At 62.2% G+C, this 20,886-nt stretch overlaps 1 protein-coding gene across 1 annotated transcript; it reads right to left on the bottom strand.

The window, feature by feature from the left end:
* Positions 1-1,899: 1,899 nt before the first annotated feature.
* On the bottom strand, positions 1,900-17,764 carry IGLON5 (IgLON family member 5; the record flags this gene model as incomplete). Its single annotated transcript, XM_079800620.1, has 8 exons — positions 1,900-2,037; positions 3,878-4,032; positions 4,583-4,703; positions 4,846-4,980; positions 6,677-6,796; positions 8,841-9,073; positions 10,043-10,121; positions 17,686-17,764. 8 exons carry the CDS (start codon positions 17,762-17,764, stop codon positions 1,949-1,951), a joined length of 1,011 nt encoding a protein of 336 aa, XP_079656746.1. The 3' UTR covers positions 1,900-1,948.
* Positions 17,765-20,886: the final 3,122 nt, after the last annotated feature.

Here is a 20,886-nt window from a genome sequence, read left to right as displayed (position 1 = left end):
TCCGCAGGCCGACGCTCTATCCACTGAGCCAGACCGGCTAGGGCTATAGCTCTTTTATATCAGGTAGAGTTGTCATTTCTTTTTCAATCACCAGAGACAGAAAACCTAACACGAATCGCCTTAAACACACAGGGGACGTGGCGTGTGTAAGTGAAGGTGGGCATCAGGTGTGTTTTGACCCAGTAGCTCACATGCCGTCACCGCGGGCTCAGTTTCTCTAGGCCTTCTACTCTGTGCCAGGCCAGTTCCAAACCTCCCCAAGGGAAAGGGGCCAGAGGAAATGATGCTGGGGGCACCGCCGATGACCTCGACCCTTTGACCTCCCTGCACCCGGATCCTTTCAATGACGTCATTGACACCTGCAGGCGGAGACTTTGGAAAAAGGCGTTTATTGGTGTGGTGGTCTCAACACTCCCCATGAATCGGAACACACGGCCCCCAGGGCCCGCCCGCCCCCTCCCTCGCCTCCCTCCCCCTCCCAGCCCCATCCCCCCGGACCCTGGGAATGGAAGACAATGTGGGATGGGGCCCACGCCCCTGTCTGAGGTACAGTCACTGCCCCTTGCCCCCCCACCCTGCCCCTGCTCTGTCCTCGACCCCCAACCCCCAAACGCTGGATGGTGTGGTTCAGGGTAGGTGTTGGTAGAGGGTCTCCTGGGAGTCGGAGCTGGTGACTCCATCTTGGTCCGGGCTCCGGATGTCTGTGTGGGACCTCTCTCCCCCAGTTGGCGTGATGTGGTGTGCCGGGGTGGGAGACTCCTACAATCGGAAGCCACAGCCCCGCAGCGCCGCCTCCTGACAACGGTTGCCCACCCTCGGGGGAACCACGGCTGGTCACGGGCTACAGCTGGAGCCAGGGGGCTATTGCTGGTCCATCGCTGGTGTGTGTGCGTGTGTGTGTCTATGTGTGTGTGTATGTGTGTGTGTGTGCACGTGTGCGCGGTCACGTCAGCCTTTGGGAGGTGCAGTTGGTAGTTGGTGGAGAGGCCGGGGAGGAGTAGACCAGCAAGCCCATCGGTGTGGGCGGCTGCAGGGACGCGGAGGGCAGCTGGTTGGCACTGCAGGTGGCCAAAGGGCGTGGGGGTTGGGCGGGGCAAAGCACTGAGACAGACAGGTGGCCACAGAACCAGCCTGCCCGTTGGATGGAAGCACCGGTTGGCCCAGGAAGGGCCCAGAAAGTCCAGGGGGGGGGGGGGCGGGGACGGGGGAGGTGGGAGGTCTCAGGCTGTGAGCCAGCGATGGAGCCTCGGCTGCAGGCCGTGGGTGGTTGACAGCAGGGGGACCCGGAGCCCAGATGGAGATCCCCCACCCGCTCACAGAGGCTGAGTGACAGCTTGACCCCTCTCCCCACGGCCCGCCTGCCCAGGAGACACCTCTTCAGCAGCGAGGAGAGGGGGGTGTGCGTGCATATGCCGGGAAAGCAGGGGCTCGGATAACCTCCCCTCACAGCTTCTGCCACGAAGCCCCCATACCTACCTCCAGCCCTAGGGGAGAGGCAGCAGGGTCGGGGCAGTGGATGTGGGGGTGTCAGGGAGGGAAGATTGGAGCCCCCTTCCCCACCCTGCCCACCCACTCCCATGCGCACACACACACACACACACACACACACACACACACGTGCAGGCTCACACGCACACACGCACACCCACTCCCCACATGCGATCCGGTTGCCAGCCTGAGCTAAGAGAGGGGTGGGAGTGGCGGGGGTGGGTCACAATCAGAAACGTGAACGGTGGCGAGAATGGCTGTAGAAAGATGCATAATTTTGCGTTATCCCTCACAGTGATGGGTTCTCTAGAGATCTTTCTTCTCCCTCCTCCTCCTTTCTTCTTCCTCGGCAGCCGAGAGCTCTTCGGCCCCTTCGAGACCCACGCCGCTCGCTCCCCCTTTTTCTCTGGCTCTCGGCCTCAGCCCCCCGCAGGGGGAGGCGAGCCGCACTGGGTTCTTCCTACATCCTCCACCACAGCCAGCCCAGGGCGGAGAGGAGGGTCAGGGGTCCTGGGGGCCTCGGGGCTGAGTTCTCCACGGAGCCTGGGCCTGGGGGGAGAGAGAGGGTCACGGGAGGAGGCCTGGGAGGAGGGCCCTGAGGGTCTCCTTGGAGGCTGCCTCTCCCGGGGCCATTCTGAGCCTTTCACTCCGTGTGCCTGCTCTTCGGATATTTTGTTTGGTTTTGTATGGTTTTAAGTTGATTTTAGAGAGAGAGGAAGGGAGAGGGAGAGAGAGAGAGAGAGAAACATCAATGTGAGAGAGAAACGTCCATCGGTTGCCTGCCTTATGTGCCCTGACTGGGGATGGACGCCACCATCTGGGCATGTGCCTTGGCTGGAAATCGAACCAGGGACCCTTGGGTGCGTGGGAGGATGTTTCACGAACTCAGCTACCCGGCCAGGCCACTCTTCTGTGTTGAGTCTCAGCATCTCAGAGCATTTGGCTGTCTCTCTTATTTCCCCGTTTTTCTCACATCCCCCCCTCTTTTTCGTCAGCCTGGGGCCCTGCGTGTCTGTCTTTCAGTCACACAGTTCCCGTCGACCCGGAACCTCCACCAGGCATCGTACAGGCAGCTCGTCCAAAACTGCACTCTTGACTTCTGTCCCCCAAGACTGGCTGGCTACCGCCCTGCCCCAGCGCCCCGCACCTCTCCATTTCAGTGCTTCATGACTGCATCCTGCTACCCAGAGGCTCAAGCCTACTTTGGAATCACCTGGCCTCTACTTCACTCTTCCCTCCACCTCCCAAAACATCTCCCTGAGGTAGACACTCCCCCCCGCCCCCCACAGCTCCAAGCCTGGATTACTGCAGTAGCCTCTGTCTGCTCTCCTGGCCTCCACTTCCACCCCTCCCCCCAGCCCATTCCTCAAAGAGCAGTCAATGAGATTCTTCTGAGAAGCATCAGCCACATGCCACCCCCCCTGCTTAACAGCCTGCAGCAGCCTCGCCCTGAAATAGAATAAAACCCAAAATCCTGACCATGGCCCGCCCAGGAGACTGGCTCCCCCTTCCTCTGTAGCCTCAGGTTCCCAGATCACCCTGCTCACGTCACGCTGGCCTCCTGCTGTGCCTTTTCTTGTGCTGTTCCCTCACCTGCAACGCCCTTCCCCTTCCCGCAGACCTGGGCACAGCTGGCTGCTGCTTACCACTCAGTTCAAAGGTTACCCCCCTTGCCCAGGCCGGTTTGGCTCAGTGGATAGAGCATCAGCTTGCAGATGGAAGGGTCCCAGGTTCGATTCCGGTCAAGAGCATGTGCCCAGGTTGCAGGCTCCTCCCCGGCCTGGGCCCTGGTCGGGGCTCCTGTAGGAGGCAACCAATCGATGTGTCTCTCTCACATCGATATTTCTCTGTCTTGCTCTCTCCCTTCCACTCCCTCTAAAGAAATCAATGGAAAAATATCTTTTGGGTGAGGATTAAAAAAAAAAAAAGGTAACCCCTATTCAGGAAGCTTTCTTGATGGGTTATCTAATGCTACCATCCCCAATCCTATTATTTCTGGCTTCGTTATGTGTATGTGTGTTTGCTTCTCATTTTATTTATGTGTCTACTTGTTTATTGCTTTTCTGCTACTACGAGACCATAAATTCTGCGAGCCCCTGCATCTTCTCTCCCAGGCACTGCTGTGTCCGCAGCGCCCAACGCCCAGCCCTCAGTGGGCACTCAGAGAATCGATCATCATGGAAGGGATCGGTTTCTTGGTCGGTTATATTGCCGGAGTCCCAGCGTCCTTCTCTTCCCGAGGTTCTGAGCGAGTCTGGGGCATTCAGAGCGTCCCCACCGCCCAGACCCCGCCCACCCCGCCAGACCCCGCCCACCCCGCTCAGGCCCCGCCCACTCGATCACGACCCCGCCCCCCCCCCCCCCCCCGCCGACCGGCGCTCAGACGCACGCAGGAGCCGCATGGAGGCGCTGGACGCTCCGAGCCGGTTGGCGGCGCGACACGTGTAGTTGCCGTAATGCCGGGCGCTCACGTTGGCGAAGAGGAGCATCGAGCGGGTGCGCTCCGTCTGCACCTTCAGGCCCTCGGCCGCGCCGCTGCTCAGCCTGCGGGGACCCGGGTCAGGGGGCGGGCCGTGACCCCTCGGGGCGCAGAGCCAGGCCCTCGACTGTCAGGCTTCCCAAGTCCCCGGAGACCCCAGAGACAGACAGACAGACAGACAGACAGACAGACACACGCACGCACACAGCCTCCAGGTCAAGGATCCCGGGCCACTGCCGCCGACGCCCCTCTCCAGGCACCCCTGTCCCCCCGGACACTGGACTCCCCCGTCTCCAGGGACTCCCGGACCCCGCTGGCCCCAATGGTCTAAAGCGTCCCCGCCAGGTCCTCCGCAAGCACCCGGCCTTCTCCCCGAATGGCCCCAGGAGATGGAGGCCCAGCATTCATCACCGAAGGGCCCAAGCTCCCAGCAAGTCCCCACCAGCTCGCTCTGGGGCCCGCGGACCCATCACCAAAAGCCGGACCCGCCCCTCCGGTCTCCGGACGGAGGACTGTGCGGCCTTCCGCGGGCACCTCCCCCTCCCCCTCCCGTCCCCCCCCCCCCCGCATCCGCCCCCGCCCCCGCCCCCGCCCCGGGGCAGGCGCCGTCCTCACAGCCTGTCGTCCTTGTACCACTGGAAGTCCGCGGGGGGCACCGCCATGGCCTCGCAGCGCAGGAGGGCGGCCCGGCCCGGGGCCGTGCGGGCGCTGGTCACGTCCGTGATGGTGGGAGGATCTGGTGACGGGCGGGGGTCAGCGGATTCTCCCAGCCCCCAGCCCCCTCCTCCCTCCTTCTCCGGGGCCCGGGCCCCCCAACCTCTCCTCCCTCAGGACCCAGGGCCCGCCCCCCTTCCGCGCGCAGGGACCCGGGGGCTCACAGTTGACGGTGACCAGCACGCGGCGGCTGTCAGGCGCTGAGTTGACCCCGTTGTGAGTCACGCATTCATACTCCCCAGCCTGGCCCCGCTGGATGTCGGAAATCTCTAGGATCTCGCCCTCCGAGGTGAAGCCGTCTGTGGAGGTTGGGAAGGGAGGGGGCGGGGCCGGACACAAACACTTAACACGGGACAACACGGGCACAACACGGACACACATCAGCGGGGCAGGCACCGCAGGGCCTGAGTGCCCGGGGCCAATGGGAGATAGGCAGGGCCTGGGGTGGGGGTGGGGGGGATGTAGGGGGAGGTGCTGGGACCTCCCGCTAGGGGTGGGGCAGGAAGTGAGATCCGGGCTTAGTAACTGGAACCCAGAAGGGAGGGTCCTAGAATTTGGGGGTGCAGGGGATCCAGGGATCTGGGAGCACATGATTCAGATCATGGGGCTCAGAGGACCCTGAGGGGGAGAATCCCAGGATCTTGGGGCTCAGAAAGATCCAGAAAATACAGACTCAATGGGGGAGGGTCCTGAGTTTTAGGATCTAGCTCTTGGGGTTCAGAGACTAGGGATCTGGTGATTGGGATCAATAATCTGGATACATAGGGTCTTATGACAGATCTGGGCTCAGAGACCCTTTGGGACTTAGGGCACCTGGGAAACCAGGACCTTAGACCAGGATTGTGGGGTTCAGATGACCCACTGGGGGAGGATCAGGAATCTGACACCTAGTTATTGGGTTCTGGAGTCTCAGGGTGTCCAGTGATTGGCACCATTGGCCTCCAAAGACCCAGTGAATGAGGATCTAGAGATCTCGGAATTGGTGGTGAGACCCAGGTAAAAAGGGAGATATCAGGTCTGGGAAGTCACACTCAGGCAGCTTGGGACTATGTTTGGGGGTAATCTAGGGAGTGGCTCTCAGCTTGACCGTTGGAATCACCTAAAGGGCTTGTTAAAGTGTGGAGATGGAGATGGAGATGGTGATGGAGATGGAGATGGGGATGGAGATGGTGAAGGTGATGGAGATGGTGATGGAGATGGGGATGGTGATGGTGATGGAGATGGTGATGGAGATGGTGATGGAAAGGGGATGGGGATGGAGATGGAGATGGTGATGGAGATGGGGATGGTGATGGAGATGGTGATGGGAATGGTGATGGAGATGGGGATGGTGATGGTGATGGAGATGGTGATGGAAATGGGGATGGGGATGGAGATGGTGATGGAGATGGTGATAGAGATGGAGAGGGTGATGGAGATGGAGTGGGGGATGGAGATGGAGATGGAGAGGGTGATGGTGATGGAGATGGAGATGGAGATGGGGGAGATTTCTAGTCATCTGGAAATCTAGTCATCAGGACTGTGCTTTTCTGGCCAGTTCCCAGGTGACACTGATGCTGCCATTTTGGGAACACACTTTGGGAACCAGGGGGCGGGAATGTGGGTGGGGCCACTGGCCGTGACCTGGCTCAGGCCTTCCAATGGTATAGGGACCTGAGTCCAGGAGAATCCTGTGGCTGGTGGGGAAGACACTGGGGATATTGGGGTAGGGACAGGGTGGAGCGAGGGGAGGAGGGGCAGGGCTGGAATCTAATGGATGATGTGGAGGGTGTGCCCAGGCCTGGGATGCCAGGTGGTGAAGGCTCTCAGGATCTGAGGTCTGCCAGGGAAGTGAGGGGAGCGGGGTGGGAGGGGCAAAGCAAGTCATCACAAGGGTGTCGGGGATCACGGCTGGGGGAACGGAGGGCTCTGGACATCTGGCTAGGGACACGGGGAAACATGGGGCCCAAACTGTGGAGCAGGAGAAGGGCTTTGGGCCAGGGGTGAGGTCCTCACCTCGAAGTTGCCTCCAGGTGACTGTAGGCTCCGGCCGCCCCACAGCCAGGCAGAGCAGGTTCACGTTGCCCCCCTCATTCACCGTCACAGGCGAGGAGATGTTCACGATGCGGGCAGGGACTTCGGGGGAGGGGAGAGAGGTCAGCGACAGGCTGGGTATGGGCTCCCAGGCCCCCAGCCCCTCCTCCCTCAGACCCAGGAGTCCAGGCCCCCAGCTCCTCCTCCCTCAGACCCAGGAGTCCATGCCCCAGCCCCTCCTCCCTCAGACCCAGGAGTCCAGGCCCCCAGCCCCTCCTCCCTCAGACCCAGGAGTCCAGGCCCCCAGCCCCTCCTCCCTCAGACCCAGGAGTCCAGGCCCCCAGCCCCTCCTCCCTCAGACCCAGGAGTCCAGGCCCCCAGCCCCTCCTCCCTCAGACCCAGGAGTCCAGGCCCCCAGCCCCTCCTCCCTCAGACCCAGGGGTCCAGGCCCCCAGCCCCTCCTCCCTCTGACCCAGGAGTCCAGGCCCCAGCCCCTCCTCCCTCAGACCCAGGGGTCCAGGCCCCCAGCCCCTCCTCCCTCAGACCCAGGAGGCCAGGCCCCAGCCCCTCCTTCCTCAGACCCAGGAGTCCAGGCCCCCAGCCCCTCCTCCCTCAGATCCAGGAGTCCAGGCCCCCAGCCCCTCCTCCCTCAGATCCAGGAGTCCAGGCCCCCAGCCCCTCCTCCCTCTGACCCAGGAGTCCAGCTGACTTTCCCTGTCTTTCTGTAAGATTTTCCGGTTTTCCCTTCCTCTGGATCTGGCTTCATGTCTAACTTCTGTCTTCCTCACTCTTTCTCCGTCTCTGTCTCTGCCTTCATCCTATCTTAGCTTTTCTATTCTCTGTCCTGAGTTTCTCTCTCCCCATCTCTATTTTTATTCATTTGCTATTATTAATTTTTTAAAAAATAGCTCATTTTACAAATGCTCACCTGGTGCTTCTGGTGTGGGAAACCCTGTTCTCAGTGCTTTGCAAAAATTAGCTTATGAAACCCTCACAGCCACCCTCCCTCCGGGGTAGACGTGGCCGTGTCCAGCAATTCTGGCCCACGTAGATGTTTTTTATTTTATTTATTACTTATTATTTGTTTATTTAATCCTGTCCCAAGGATATTTTCCCATTGATTTTCAGAGAGAGTGGGAGAGAGAGGGGAAGACAGAGAGAAATATCGATGTGAGAGAAACACTTGGACTGGCTGCCTCCCGCACGAGCAAGGTACGTGCCCTTGACTGGAATTGCGACCGGGACCCTTCCATCCTCAGGCGGACGCTCTCTCCTCTAAGCCAAACCGGCGAGGGCTGTTTATTTTATTTATTTATTTTTTTACCTCACTTGATCATGCCTCTATTATCAGGATGCCAGTTTCATTGGCAGGATTTTCCCTTTTCCAGCAGAGCATACAGTAAAGGAGCCCCTTGCAATTGCTGATGTCTTGGATGTGATGCGTGTGAGGGGTCCGAGACCCCCCTGCTCAGGGACCCTCAGCTGGTGCTGGTGCCCAGGTTGGAGCCAGGCGGCGGGTCTGGCTCCCAAGTCGGGCTTGTCCCGGCCCCGCTGGGCCGTCCCTGTGCCTGGGTTCCCGTGTCCGCGAATGCTCCCTCCCTTCAGCCCGTTTCCGATGCCACACGAGGCAGCCTCACCCCTCTCTCTCCCTCCTGCCCGCTCTGTGGACCCCCCCAGCCCCCTCTGGCCCACTCCGAATGCTGATGCATCCTGCCATGCAAGGCCCCTCTGGGCACGCCTGACTCATTTTCTCCCTGGGCGCCCGCGCCTGGCGCTCCTTCCCGGTCCCAGCTCTGCACCTGGCTGACGTCTCAGCTCAGACAGCCTGTCTGGGAAGCCGCCTCTCCTTGGAAAGTCACCCCCAGAGGACTGGGAGCAGCCTGATGGGCTGCTTCTCTCTCCCCAGTTTGGAGCAAATGCCTGCGCACAGTAGGTGCTCAATAAATGGGGCTGAGCCAGGGCATAGGATCTTCCTGTGAGCACACCTTCCCCTCACCCTGTAGCTCTCCAAGGGCCGCTATCTGTGTGCCTGTCCCCGCCTCCCGGCTGAAATCCGCAAGGGCCGGGCTGTGTCTGCCTCCCCGTGGGCGGAGCCTGGACGGCGCCCCGCCCCCGCCCCGCCCCCGGCCCCGCCCCCGCGGCTCACCGTGCACGATGAGGTAGACCTGAGTGGTGTAGGGCTGGTGGCGGGTCTGGAAGGAGCAGGTGTAGAGGCCCTCGTCGCCCAGCCCCACCTGGGTGATGAGGATGGAGAACTCCTCGGGCGTGTTGATGAGCAGCCGCACCCGCGGGTCGCTGGTCCAGCGGTCGTTGCCCGCGTACAGGATGTTGGAGCGGTTCAGCCAGGCCACGCGGGTCACGTGCTCGTCGATGAAGCAGCTGCCGGGAGGCGGAGGGGAGGAAGGTTCTTCTCGGTCCCCCCTCTCCTCCCCCCCAAGCCTGGTCCCCCAGGTTCTCCCATCGCAGGGGCTGGGGGGGACTGGGGGGAGGCCCACTACATGTCCAGGTCCCACGGGAGCCCTGCCCTGGGAGGCAGAGGTGACGGTGCCCACTTCGCAGGTGGGTGAACTGAGCCCCCGAGAGGGAGGGTGGAGAGCTCAAGTGAGCATGGAGTGGTAGCTGGAGGTTATGAAGGGATTGTTGTGCCAGAGACTCAGAGGGAGGAGGACAGGCACTCTGGGAGAGGGGGACAGAGATTGAGGGAGAGAGAGAGACCCAGAGGGAGGGGATAGAGACCCAGAGAGAGGGGGGGAGAGAGAGAGAGAGAGGGAGAGAGAGAGAGAGTCCCCCAGAGGGAGGGGGCAGGGACCCAGAGGGAGGGGACAGGGACCCAGAGGGAGGGGGACGGGGACCCAGAGGGAGGGGACAGGGACCCAGAGGGAGGGGGACAGGCACCCAGAGGGAGGGGACAGGGACCCAGAGGGAGGGAGACGGGGACCCAGAGGGAGGGGACAGGCACCCAGAGGGAGGGGACAGGGACCCAGAGGGAGGGGGCAGGGACCCAGAGGGAGGGGACAGGCACCCAGAGGGAGGGGGCAGGCACCCAGAGGGAGGGGGCAGGCACCCAGAGTGGGCAGAGGCCGAGGCCTGGGAACGGCGGGCGACCCTGGCTCTCACGGACTCGGCAGCCACAGTGTGCCGCGCTCTCGCCCGGGGGGTGTACAGAACCTTGACTCCCCACAACAAAGGACATAGTGGTTACCACTCCTCCGCCCGTTTGACAGGCAGGGACACCGAGGCCCGGAGTCCGTGCCCTAGGGCCTCTCCGGAGGGGAGTCACGGGCTGTGTCAGGCCGGGACGGTGTTCCCCAGGGGAGGTGAGAGGCGGGACTGCGGCCGGGCCCACACCTGAGGGTGGCATTGTCGCCTTCGCACACTGTGTAGTTGTCGGCGGGAGAGCTGAACTCCAGGCTCTGGGACAGCAGCCCTGTGGAGGGAGGATCAGCTCAGCACAGCGGGCACTGTGCTTGGGCACACACTCACACACACACACTCACACACACACTCACACACACACTCACACACACACACACTCTCACACACACACACTCACACACACACTCACACACACACTCACACACACACACTCACACACACACACACACACACTCACACACACACACTCACACACACACACACTCATACACACACACTCACACACACACACACACACACTCACACACACACACACTCACACACACACTCACACACACACTCACTCACACTCACTCACACACACACACACTCACACACACACTCACACACACACTCACACACACACTCACACACACACACTCACACACACACTCACACACACACTCACACACACTCACACACACTCACTCACACACACACTCACACTCACACACACACACTCACTCACACACACACTCACACACTCACACTCACACACACTCACTCACACACTCACACACTCACACACTCACACACACTCACACACACGCACTCACACACACACACTCACACACACACACTCACACACATGCACACGCGTGCCCTCACAGACACAGACATTCTCCACACCCACCACACACATGTTCACTGATGACTCCAGAAACACACGGCAGACACACTCCGAGAGGACACACACACAACATGTTTCTTCCCACAAGCCCACACTGACTCAGACAGACCGGGACACACAAACCTACACCCTCCAGAGACACTGAGACCACACCCCCAATCATCGCACACGAACACACATGTATGCAAGGCACATGTACACCAAACACACATGTTCACACACATACACTCACAGATACTGTTTACAGAGACACATACATACACACACAGATATTTATACATGTATAGACACATGTGTGCACACACACAAACACACACATGTATGCGCAGGCACACATGTATTCACAGTGAGGAGACACATGAACGGATTAAAAACGCATAGATACATATACACGGGCAGACACACATACACAAATGCAACAAACACTTCCACAGATACACACATTCACACACACAGATGGACATGGGCACACATATTCAGGTGTATGAGTACACAGATACATACACAGAGACGCATGTACCTATGCAACCAACAGATGCAGACACACACATGTGCACACATTAATTCTGAAATACATGATAACACACATATGGAGCTGGCTGCATGCACTCAACTCTCATGCATACACACATAGACATACAGACACAGATGCACACACACACACACATACACACAAACACATGCATCTAACACAAACACACAAACACACCCTTAGGCATGGTGCACAGCCACACACCAACCTTTGCAGACACACGAGTCTACACAGACACACCCGTGTGCCCTGCCCACCCGGACGCACTCTTGCGGGCACAGGCCCATGCCTGCCTGCACACTCCAGTGCAGCCTGCGGGCCCCATTGCCCGGCAGGGCCCCCGCCCCCACCCATTCATCTCTCCGTGGACCGTGGCCAGCGGGCTGGACCGGAGCCAGGAGTGGGGGCTGGGCAGTGGAAGCAGCCGGATGGAGATGCACCAGGCTGGGAAGAGGAGGCGGCCGGATGACCTTGGACGCCAGGGAGGGAGGGCCCTGCCCTGCCCCGGGATGAGGAGCTAATTAATCTGATGAATTAATTGCCCGTGCTGCCCCAATGACTCCCGAGGGCCCTCTCCATCAGCAGCCCCTCAGGACAGGGCTGGGGCAGAGCCAGCACAGTGGGCAGCCCCTCCCCCAGGCCTCCCCCAGGCCTCCCCCAGGCACTCCTGGATGGAGGGAGGGGCCCGCCCGCCCCAGCGGTGCAGAGTGGACAGGGCCACCCACGGCCCTGGGAGCAGCAGGAGGCGGCCAGCAGATGGACCTGCACAGGGACACACACAGCCACCAGGCCCAGGACACATCCCACACTCGGTCCCGTGAATGGCGACGGGGCCTGCTCAGGGCCCCCTCAGGGTGACAGCACCGCCCGGGACACACCCAGCGGAAAGGAAAGCCATTAGAAAAGGCAAGTCTTTCTCAGGAGCACGCCCGTGGCCACAGTCAGGCCAAGCTGCATCGCACCCTGAGTCCCGCCCCCCCCCCCCCCCGCCCCCATGGACAGAACAGCACAGTTACACTGACACCAACCGCCTCCCACACGCAGGTGCAAAGTCTACACAGTCACAGCCCTACTGAGGGGGCCCTCTTTACACACACACACACACACACACACACACACACACGTGGCCTAGTCCTGTGTGACACCTCCAGCCCCCCCCCCCCTCTGGAATGTCGTGCACGAAGCTACAGCCTGTGCAATGTCACAGCCACGTCGTCACAGCCTCTGAACTACAAAGGGGCCGCTCTGGGCCAAGGATCAGGCGCACACAGTCACGCTGTCACCTACAATCAGATCACACATGGCCACACACACACACACACACACACATACACACGCAGGATTTGTCACACTCCTGGTCACACATGTCCTGGGCAGGGCCTCTCCACGGCTGGCTCGGCGGGAGGATTCCTCGCTGTGGGGCGGCCCTGCCCAGGGAAGGAGGTGCTCATGCTCAGCACCCTGGCCTTGACCCCCTAGACGCCAGTAGCTCCTCCCACCGTAGGGTGGGGACAACCAGAAATGCCTCCAGCCATTGCTAAATGCCCGCTGGGGGGGCATCCCCCTCCCTTAGCAGCCACTGTCCCAGTTTGAAGGAGGGGGACCCGGCCTGGGTTAAGGAGGGAGCTGTCCAAGGTGCCAGGCAAACTGGGAGGGCACCAGGGCTCCTGGCTCAGCCCCACTCCAGCCAGGAGCCACTGCGGGAGCTGCACCCACACACCAGGGCTCTGGGGCGAGGAGCGGACCCCACACCAGCAGCCAGGACCCTGGGCAAATGTCCTGGCTGACAGAAGTACGGACAGAAATACAGACAGACAACCGCCTTGCCGGAGGGGGGCTTTCCAACACACAGAGCTGCCCGCCCCTCCCGTGGCTCCGTGCTGCCATCGGGACAGAGTCCCAGCCCCTCAGCCCGGTGTTGGGCCCTGGTGTCCCTCTCCGGCCTGGCCTCCCTCAGTGCACGTGGGGCCCAGCCTGGTCCATCTCTCTGCCTCATAGTTTCCCATCAAACGCTTCTCCTTCTTCAGGGACCTGCTATGGCGGGGCCTCTCCTGGGAGAGATGGCGAACCTGGATCAGGGTCAACGGCCTCCCAAACCTGCTCCTCCAGGGCAGGAGCTGGGGCAGCCCACCTCTGTGTCTCCAGCGTGCCCAGCTCGGGGCCTGGCAGAGGGCAATCCCAAGTTTCATGGGGGCAGAGCCCGGGTCTGACTCAGGCCTGTGTCCCCAGCATCTCCCAGCACGGGGTCTGGCCCCGCAAGGCTTTGGGAAATAGTTGCTGAATGAGTGGAAGAACATACGTGGATGCCTGCAACATGCCTCCCCAACTCTTGAACTCCTACTCATTCTTCAAGACCCAAACGCAAATGCCCCCTCCTCCAGGAGGACCTCCCTGACTGTCCACAGCGGAGGGTCTCCACTCTCTGTAACGGGTAACGTTGACTCCGCTGCGGCAGCGTCCCCCACCTGGCCAGGAATTCCCCGAGGGCCCGAATCTTGGCCGCGTTCCCCAGAGCTGGGCTTAGCTGAGAGCAGGGAACTGTTCATAGAGGGAAGAGATGGTCTCCAGAGACTGGATAAGAAAGCCCCGAGGAGCCTGTGCTGGGACATCAAATATCTGCAACACCATTTCCTGTCTGGGTGACGACCCCCCACCCCCACCCCCCACCCCCCCCCACACACCAGTTTGAGTCTCAGTTCCCCCGTCTGTAAAAGAGAGAAAAGTAGCCCAGCCGGTTGTGGCTCAGTGGTTGAGCGTCCACCCGGGAACCAAGAGGTCACAGTTTGATCCCCAGTGTGGGGCGTGCAGGAGGCAGCCGATGGATGATTCTCTCTCATCATTGATGTTTCTATCTCCCCCTCCCTTCCTCTCTGAAATCAATAAAAATATATTTAAAGATGAGAGAGGGAGAGGGAGAGGGAGAGAGAGAGAGAGAGAGAAAAAACAGTTTTTCCCTCGGAGGGCTTAGCATGCAGAAAGGACCCAATAAATGCTCGCTGTTCCAAAGCCACATCTATTGCTCTCCCTGGTCCAGGGTCAGGCTCCCGGGTGTGGGGAGTGGGAAGGGCAGGGCGCGTCTGGGTGTAGTTGCTCTGTGCCCAGCACCCTCCCGAGTTGGCGACCTTTCAGACGCCCCGTCAGCTCTGACACTAGCATTTAGCAGGCGCCTGGAAGAACAGACTGGGCAGCTGGGTTACTCAGGTTCAAATCCCACCTCTGCCTCTGTGTTGCACAAGCTCCTCCACCTGCCTGGGACTCAGTTTCCCCACCTGTGATCAGGGATGATCATCGTGCCTTCCTTATCAGGTGGTGGTGGTGGGGGAGGGGGAGGAAATGAGGTCATTCAAGGAACGGTTCACCACAGAGCCGGCTGGTTAAGTGCCCGCCAGCAGCTGCTCGGTGGGGTAATTAGGGGGCAGGTGCCAGCCTGTCTGGGGGTCCAGTAGTGACCGGAGGGACCACATGGGTCTCAGCCGGTCCAAACTAGCAGCCCCCATGCCTGTTTGATAAATCAAGGGGCGAAGGTGGCAGGTGGGTGAGTTCCGAGACAAAAGGGGATATCTAACAAGCTGGGTGACCTTGAGTTGGAGATAAGACCTCCTTTTGCGCCTGGAAGAAACTTGGTTAAAATTAGGGTCTAACAATGAGGGGATTCATGGATTCCACAGTCCTGGGGACCCACAGGTGGGGACCCCGAGGCCCAGGAGTGTGTGTGAGCCCGGGGAGGGGCGGGGGGGGGCACGTTGGGAGGGGGTTTGTGGCTCTGGCAGGGAAGAGGGTGAGAGGGGTGGGGCCTGGCCTCCCTACACCGAAAAGCTCCCCCCCCACCCTCTTTCTCATTGCTGACCGTGGAAGTCCAGGGGCCTTCCCATCACTGATGCCCGGAGCCTGAACGCTGAGCCAAGGCCCCCGGAAATTTCCGCTGGTTCCCGCCTTTGCCCCTGGGGTTCTCGGGGTCCTTGAAGGCTGACTTCTCCGCTCCTTTCCGTCTCAACTGCTCACGTGGCCAGCTCGTCCCTAATTTTCTCCACTCGCCCGTCACTCTCTGAACTGACCCATATTGACTTGCTGGCTTGCTTTTAGATTTTTTCGTTATTTGATCTCCCTGGGTCCCAGGAGGAGCCCCTGGCTGTGGCTGTGCAGACCCAGTGCCTGGAACAGACTGTGCTCAGTCAGTACATGCTACGGGAAGGGATGAGGCCGAGACCTCGTCCAGACAAGCAGGGTGGACCCTGGTCCGCACGGCTGGGCCCACCCTGCCCTCTCTGTCTAATACGGAGAAAAAAGTTAGAGGCAAAAAAGTGAAAGCTAGAACAATATCTAAAATGCCAACGGCAGAGAAGCGGGCTTAGCTGGTCTCCATCACGTGGAACTTTGGGTGTCCGACGGTGTAGGTGGGAGAGGGCGGGGCCGGGACACCCTGTAGAGGACTGGTAACCTGCACGCATCCCCCCCGCAATTTGGAAAACGTAAGAGAGGAGAGGCAATTTTGTGTCTCTCCCAGGAGCTTTTTCTCAGGGAGCCCCAACTCCGTCAGTGGGTGGGCAGGTGGGGCTGTCTGCCTGCCTCCTGATTCTGTGTCAGCTCCCCCCCACTCCCCCGCTCCCCAGCCCTCCATTCCCAGGTGGGGAATCCGAGGCCCAGAGCTGGGCAGGCACTTGGCCTGGGTCCTAAGCCTCCTCGTGGCCCCACTAAGCTCCCAGCCCCGCAGGTGTCAGCACCAGGAAGTCTGGGGGCCAGAGAAGTGAAAAGTGGGAAGTTACTTTGAGAGGAGAAGGGGAGAGAGGGCGGGAGGAGGTGAAGGGGGAGGGAAGGGAGTGAGGGGAGGAGAGGGAGGCGGCTGGAGACAGGGAGGTGTCAGGGACCAAAGGGGATGTGAATCCCCAGAGGTGACCGAGGCCCAAGGCTCTGGTGGGAGAGCCAGGAAGGGACCGAGAGGCACTGGGGGCGGGGGACAATGGGGGGCATTTCCAGAGGCAGGAGGGACCGACGGGAGATTGTGCTGAGACCAGCAGGGATGGAGAGACAGACCCAGGGAGTGGGAGCCAGGGAGCCCCCGGAAATGGCTGAGACGCCTGGAGAGACACAAAGAACAAGTGACAGAGATGGACAGACAGAGGCAGGGGGGCAGTCAGTCAGCTAGCCTGTCAGACCTGCACCAGGGAGGGGCTGATGCTGGGCCCCGCTGGGCCCGGCCCCGAGGCTGTGAGGGCTGGCTGACCCCTGACCTGCGTGCACAGAGCCCTGCTGGCGGGACCATCCTGCTGGCGGGGCCGTGGCGGCTGCAGGTGCCCGGCCAGGTGCGCTCCGCCTTGGCCTCAGTGACGTGTGGACGTGGCTGAGCCAGACCCGGTGTGTGGGGGCGGGAGGCGGGGGCGCAGCTGCCTGGCTGAGACTGTTGGGGGCTCTGGGCTGTCCCTGACTGTGTGTCCCTGACTCCGTGACCCTTGTTTGGAGGCAGAGCTGGGGGGCAGGGGGAGGGGCTCCAGAAGCCCCCAATGAACCCTGCCTCCCTGCTCGCCCCTCCCTCCTCAGGGGCATCTGCCAGGCCGCCTGGGCGGCAGCCCCCGCTGGGAGGACACAGTCCTCTATGCAGACACGGCCCCCTGCACCCCCTGCACCCCCGTGCACCCCCTCCCTGCTCCACAGCCCAGCCCCCAGCCCCCAGCCCCCTTCCCCCCGGGAGGGCTGACATTCACCCTTGACCCGGGTCAGCCCTTCCTCCCTTCTCAGTCTGCCCTTCTCTCACCCCCCAGTCCCGCTGGGAACCAGGAGCTACCGCCTCTGAGTCCCCGGCCCAACTTCCTGGACCCCCTTCCCCCACATAACTGCACCCCCAAATACCACACTTTCCCCCAGCCGACAGGACCCAGCTGGGAGGCCAGCCCCCACCCTGCCGGCCTGGCCCTGGGACCGAGGTCTCGGGACAGCTGGCCCCTCCTCACACTGAGCCCGGGGAGACCCCATCCCCCACCTTCGCCCACACACTCCAGCCCCGGCCCTCGGGCCGGGACCCCCACGGGCCCTCTGCACGCAGAGAAGGGCCCCGGACGGGGCATCCCCCGACCCCGACGCCCCAACTCAGTTCAGAGATCCTGCCCGGGGACCCTTACTTCAGCGTCGGACCCCCTCCCTGATCCGGGGCCGCACACCCCGCCCCCCGCCGGGGCCAGTGTCCGCGACCCTCGGTCGCCCCGCCGCCTCCAGGCCCAGGCTCGCGCCCCAGAACCGGACCACCCCCCGGGCACCGATCCAGGCGCCCGAGCACCCCTCTGCCAGCCCCGGGAGGCACCCTCGCCCGGGCCCAGACCTCGGCGTCCGGGGGCGTCCCCTTCCCCGCCCGCGGATGCACCCCCCAGCCCCGTCCCCGCCCGGGACCCGGCGCCCGGACCCCCGCCCCCGGCGCTGCGGTACCTCGGCTGATGACGGCCAGGCCGGCCAGGGCGGCGGCGGCGAGGAGCCGGAGCCGGGCCCCGGGCGCAGGGGGGGGCATCGCGGCAGCGGCGGCGCGGAGGGGGAGGGGAGAGGGGGGGGCCGTCCCGGGGCGCGCGAGGCCTGGGGGGAGAGGGGGAGGGGGAGGGGACCCCGCCAGCGGCTGCACCGGCCCGGGGGGGCGGCGGGGGCGGGGGAAGGGGCTGGGGGGGCGCGACGAGGCGGCCGGAGCTGCTGCAGACCCGGGGAGGGGGGCGGCGCTGACGGGCAGGAAGACGGACCAATCAGGGCGAGCGGGGGGCCGGGGAGGCGGGGCCGAGGGGGGTTGCTTGTGGGAGGGAGAGGCCTTTGTTACTGCGGCCCGGCCCCTACCCCCTCCGCCCCCGGCGTCCCCACGTCCTCCGGCTCGATCCCCAGAACCCCGGGCCGGAGACTCTCCTGAAGCCCCTCCCTTCTGCTTCAGGTGCAATGTCAGCCTCCCTCAGACCCAGGGGTCCAGGCCCCCAGCCCTCCTCCCTCAGACCCAGGAGCCCAGGCCCCCAGCCCTCCTCCCTCGGACCCAGGAGCCCAGGCCCCCAGCCCTCCTCCCTCGGACCCAGGAGCCCAGGCCCCCACCCCTCCTCCCTCAGACCCAGGAGTCCAGGTCCCCAGCCCCTCCTCCCTCGGACCCAGGAGCCCAGGCCCCCAGCCCTCCTCCCTCGGACCCAGGAGCCCAGGCCCCCAGCCCTCCTCCCTCGGACCCAGGAGTCCAGGCCCCCAGCCCCTCCTCCCTCGGACCCAGGGGCCCAGGCCCCCAGCCCCTCCTCCCTCAGACCCAGGGGCCCAGGCCCCCAGCCCCTCCTCCCTCAGACCCAGGGGTCCAGGCCCCCAGCCCCTCCTCCCTCAGACCCAGGAGTCCAGGCCCCCAGCCCCTCCTCCCTCAGACCCAGGGGTCCAGGCCCCCAGCCCCTCCTCCCTCAGACCCAGGAGTCCAGGCCCCCAGCCCCTCCTCCCTCAGACCCAGGAGTCCAGGCCCCCAGCCCCTCCTCCCTCAGACCCAGGAGTCCAGGCCCCCAGCCCCTCCTCCCTCAGACCCAGGACTCCAGGCCCCCAGCCCCTCCTCCCTCAGACCCAGGGGTCCAGGCCCCCAGCCCCTCCTCCCTCAGACCCAGGGGTCCAGGCCCCCAGACCCTCCTCCCTCAGACCCAGGAGTCTGGATCCCAGCCCCTGGTCCATCAGACCCAGGAGTACAGGCCCCAAGCCCCTCCTCCCTCGACCCAGGAGCCCTGGCCCCCAGCCCCTCCTTCCTGTGGGACATAGTTCAGCTTCTCTACTTTCACGAATAACATTGACTTTAGGGAAGAAATTTCCTTCTTCCTTCCATCCCAACCCTCACCTCCAGGAGAACAAGAGAATGGCGGCGGGGGGGACTGGGAGACCTGATCTGGGGGCTGGGAATGGCGAGGAGATGGCGGTCCCAGGCTTAGGTGCAAAAAAAAAACCCATTTACTCATTCTTTTCGGGGGCCTGGCTGTGTGACCTTGGACAAGTCACTTCTCTTCCCAGAACCTGGGGGTCCTGCCCTGCTGGATGGAACCCCCACCGTCCCCGGTTACCGAGGAGAATGAGGAAGACCCTGGAAGGTGTTAACTCTGCCCGGCACACCAACAACCTCTAGTTCCTCCTCCTCCTGGCATAGTCCTCCCTCCTGGCCCCCAGGAGAAGTGTCCCTGTCCCGTCCCGTCCCTCGCATAGGCCTCTGAGAACAGTCTCTGAGCCTGCTCCATGTCTGGGGCAGCGGGGGGCTGGAACATTTAAAGTCGCTCTGAGCTGACACCTTCTCCCCAGGTATGGCTGCTCCCACCACAGCAGCCCACGCCCTGGCCCCCCAGCCCCCACCTTTGTCACCTCCTGAGTTCAACGATCCCGGAACATCGCCCCACACCGCGGCCTGCCCTTCTTTCTGTTCCTGGAAAAAGCCAAACTTACGTCGGCCTCAGGGCCTTTGCACATGCTGTTCCCTCTTCTGCAGTGCTCTTCCTACCAGACCGGCACAAGACGATCATTGAGGTCCGTCTCCCCTCCAAGAAGGCTTTGCGGCTCCTGCTCTGCACAGAACCCCCACTCCCGACAGTGTCTTTCTGTCCCGCCTCGGGTTTGCTTTCTCCGTGGCATTTCCCATTCCCTGATTTCATGTGTTCACGTGTGTATTTTCTTTCAGTCACCCCCCCCCACACACACACACACGCCCCACTTCCAGAATGTAAGCTTTGCTCGAGAACGTCCTCACCCGCCCACACCCACGCCTCTGCCCAGTGTCTGGGGATTCCATCTGCGCTTGGCAAGGGGTTTGCCTTCCGAGTGGAGACACCTCCTTTCGGCGGGACGTGGGTGTGGAGAGCGGGTGTCCCTTCCGTCTCTGGGCTTCTAATCAGATTTGCAAATGAGAGGCTTTTCTTGGACCCCCGCTGCTTCTTAAAAGCAGGGCTTTAATGACCAGCCTGTTCGAATCCAGACATTGCACACTGAACTCTGAATCTCTGGATTCTCCTAAAAAAGAAAAAAGTCACCAGATCTGGCAATAGAGTCCCCATTCCTGCCGGGAGGTGGGTGGCAGGGGAGGTGCGGGAGGGGTGGGAGCAGGGTTGGCTGCCGCCGGGCGCCCCCTGCAGGTGGGCACCTGCTCCCCAGGCGGCCGGCCAGGCCCACTGCACTCCTTTTGTTACCGGCCTCGCCCCGTGGAGTTTTGAGGTTGCGGACCCTGCACTGGAGTCCTACGAGGTCAGGAGAAGAGGACCAAGGACGGGGACCAGGGACCTTGGAGTCAGGGGTCCTGAGCAGGGCACAGTCTTGCTGTGTGGCCTGAGGCACTGGGGGCCTCAGTTTCCCTGTGTGCAGAGCAGAGCGCGGAGGATGAGGTCTCAGGAGCCCCAAGGCCCCCACAGAGAGACCTCCGTTTGTTTGGTTTCGCTTTGCTTTTTTGGTGTCTCAGCCCTTCCTTCCTGCGGGTCTGTCCCTGTAGCTCGCTGAGGCTGGGTTGGATGGCGGTGCCCCATGGCTGTGGGAGGGTCGCTGTCACTCTGGGTTCACAGTGCCCTCCCGGCCTCTCATCTTAGTCTGAGGTGGAGTTGATCCCCTCCCCGCTCTGCAGGATTTTGCTGGTCTGACGAGGCGGTGGCTCTACAATGTCACCATCTGTCCTGA

This window comes from Cnephaeus nilssonii (assembly GCF_951640355.1).
Source record: "Cnephaeus nilssonii genome assembly, chromosome: 20".
Classification (NCBI taxonomy): Eukaryota; Metazoa; Chordata; class Mammalia; order Chiroptera; family Vespertilionidae; genus Cnephaeus; species Cnephaeus nilssonii.
Note: the sequence above shows the minus strand (reverse complement) of the source record. Positions and strands in the feature narration are given on the sequence as shown.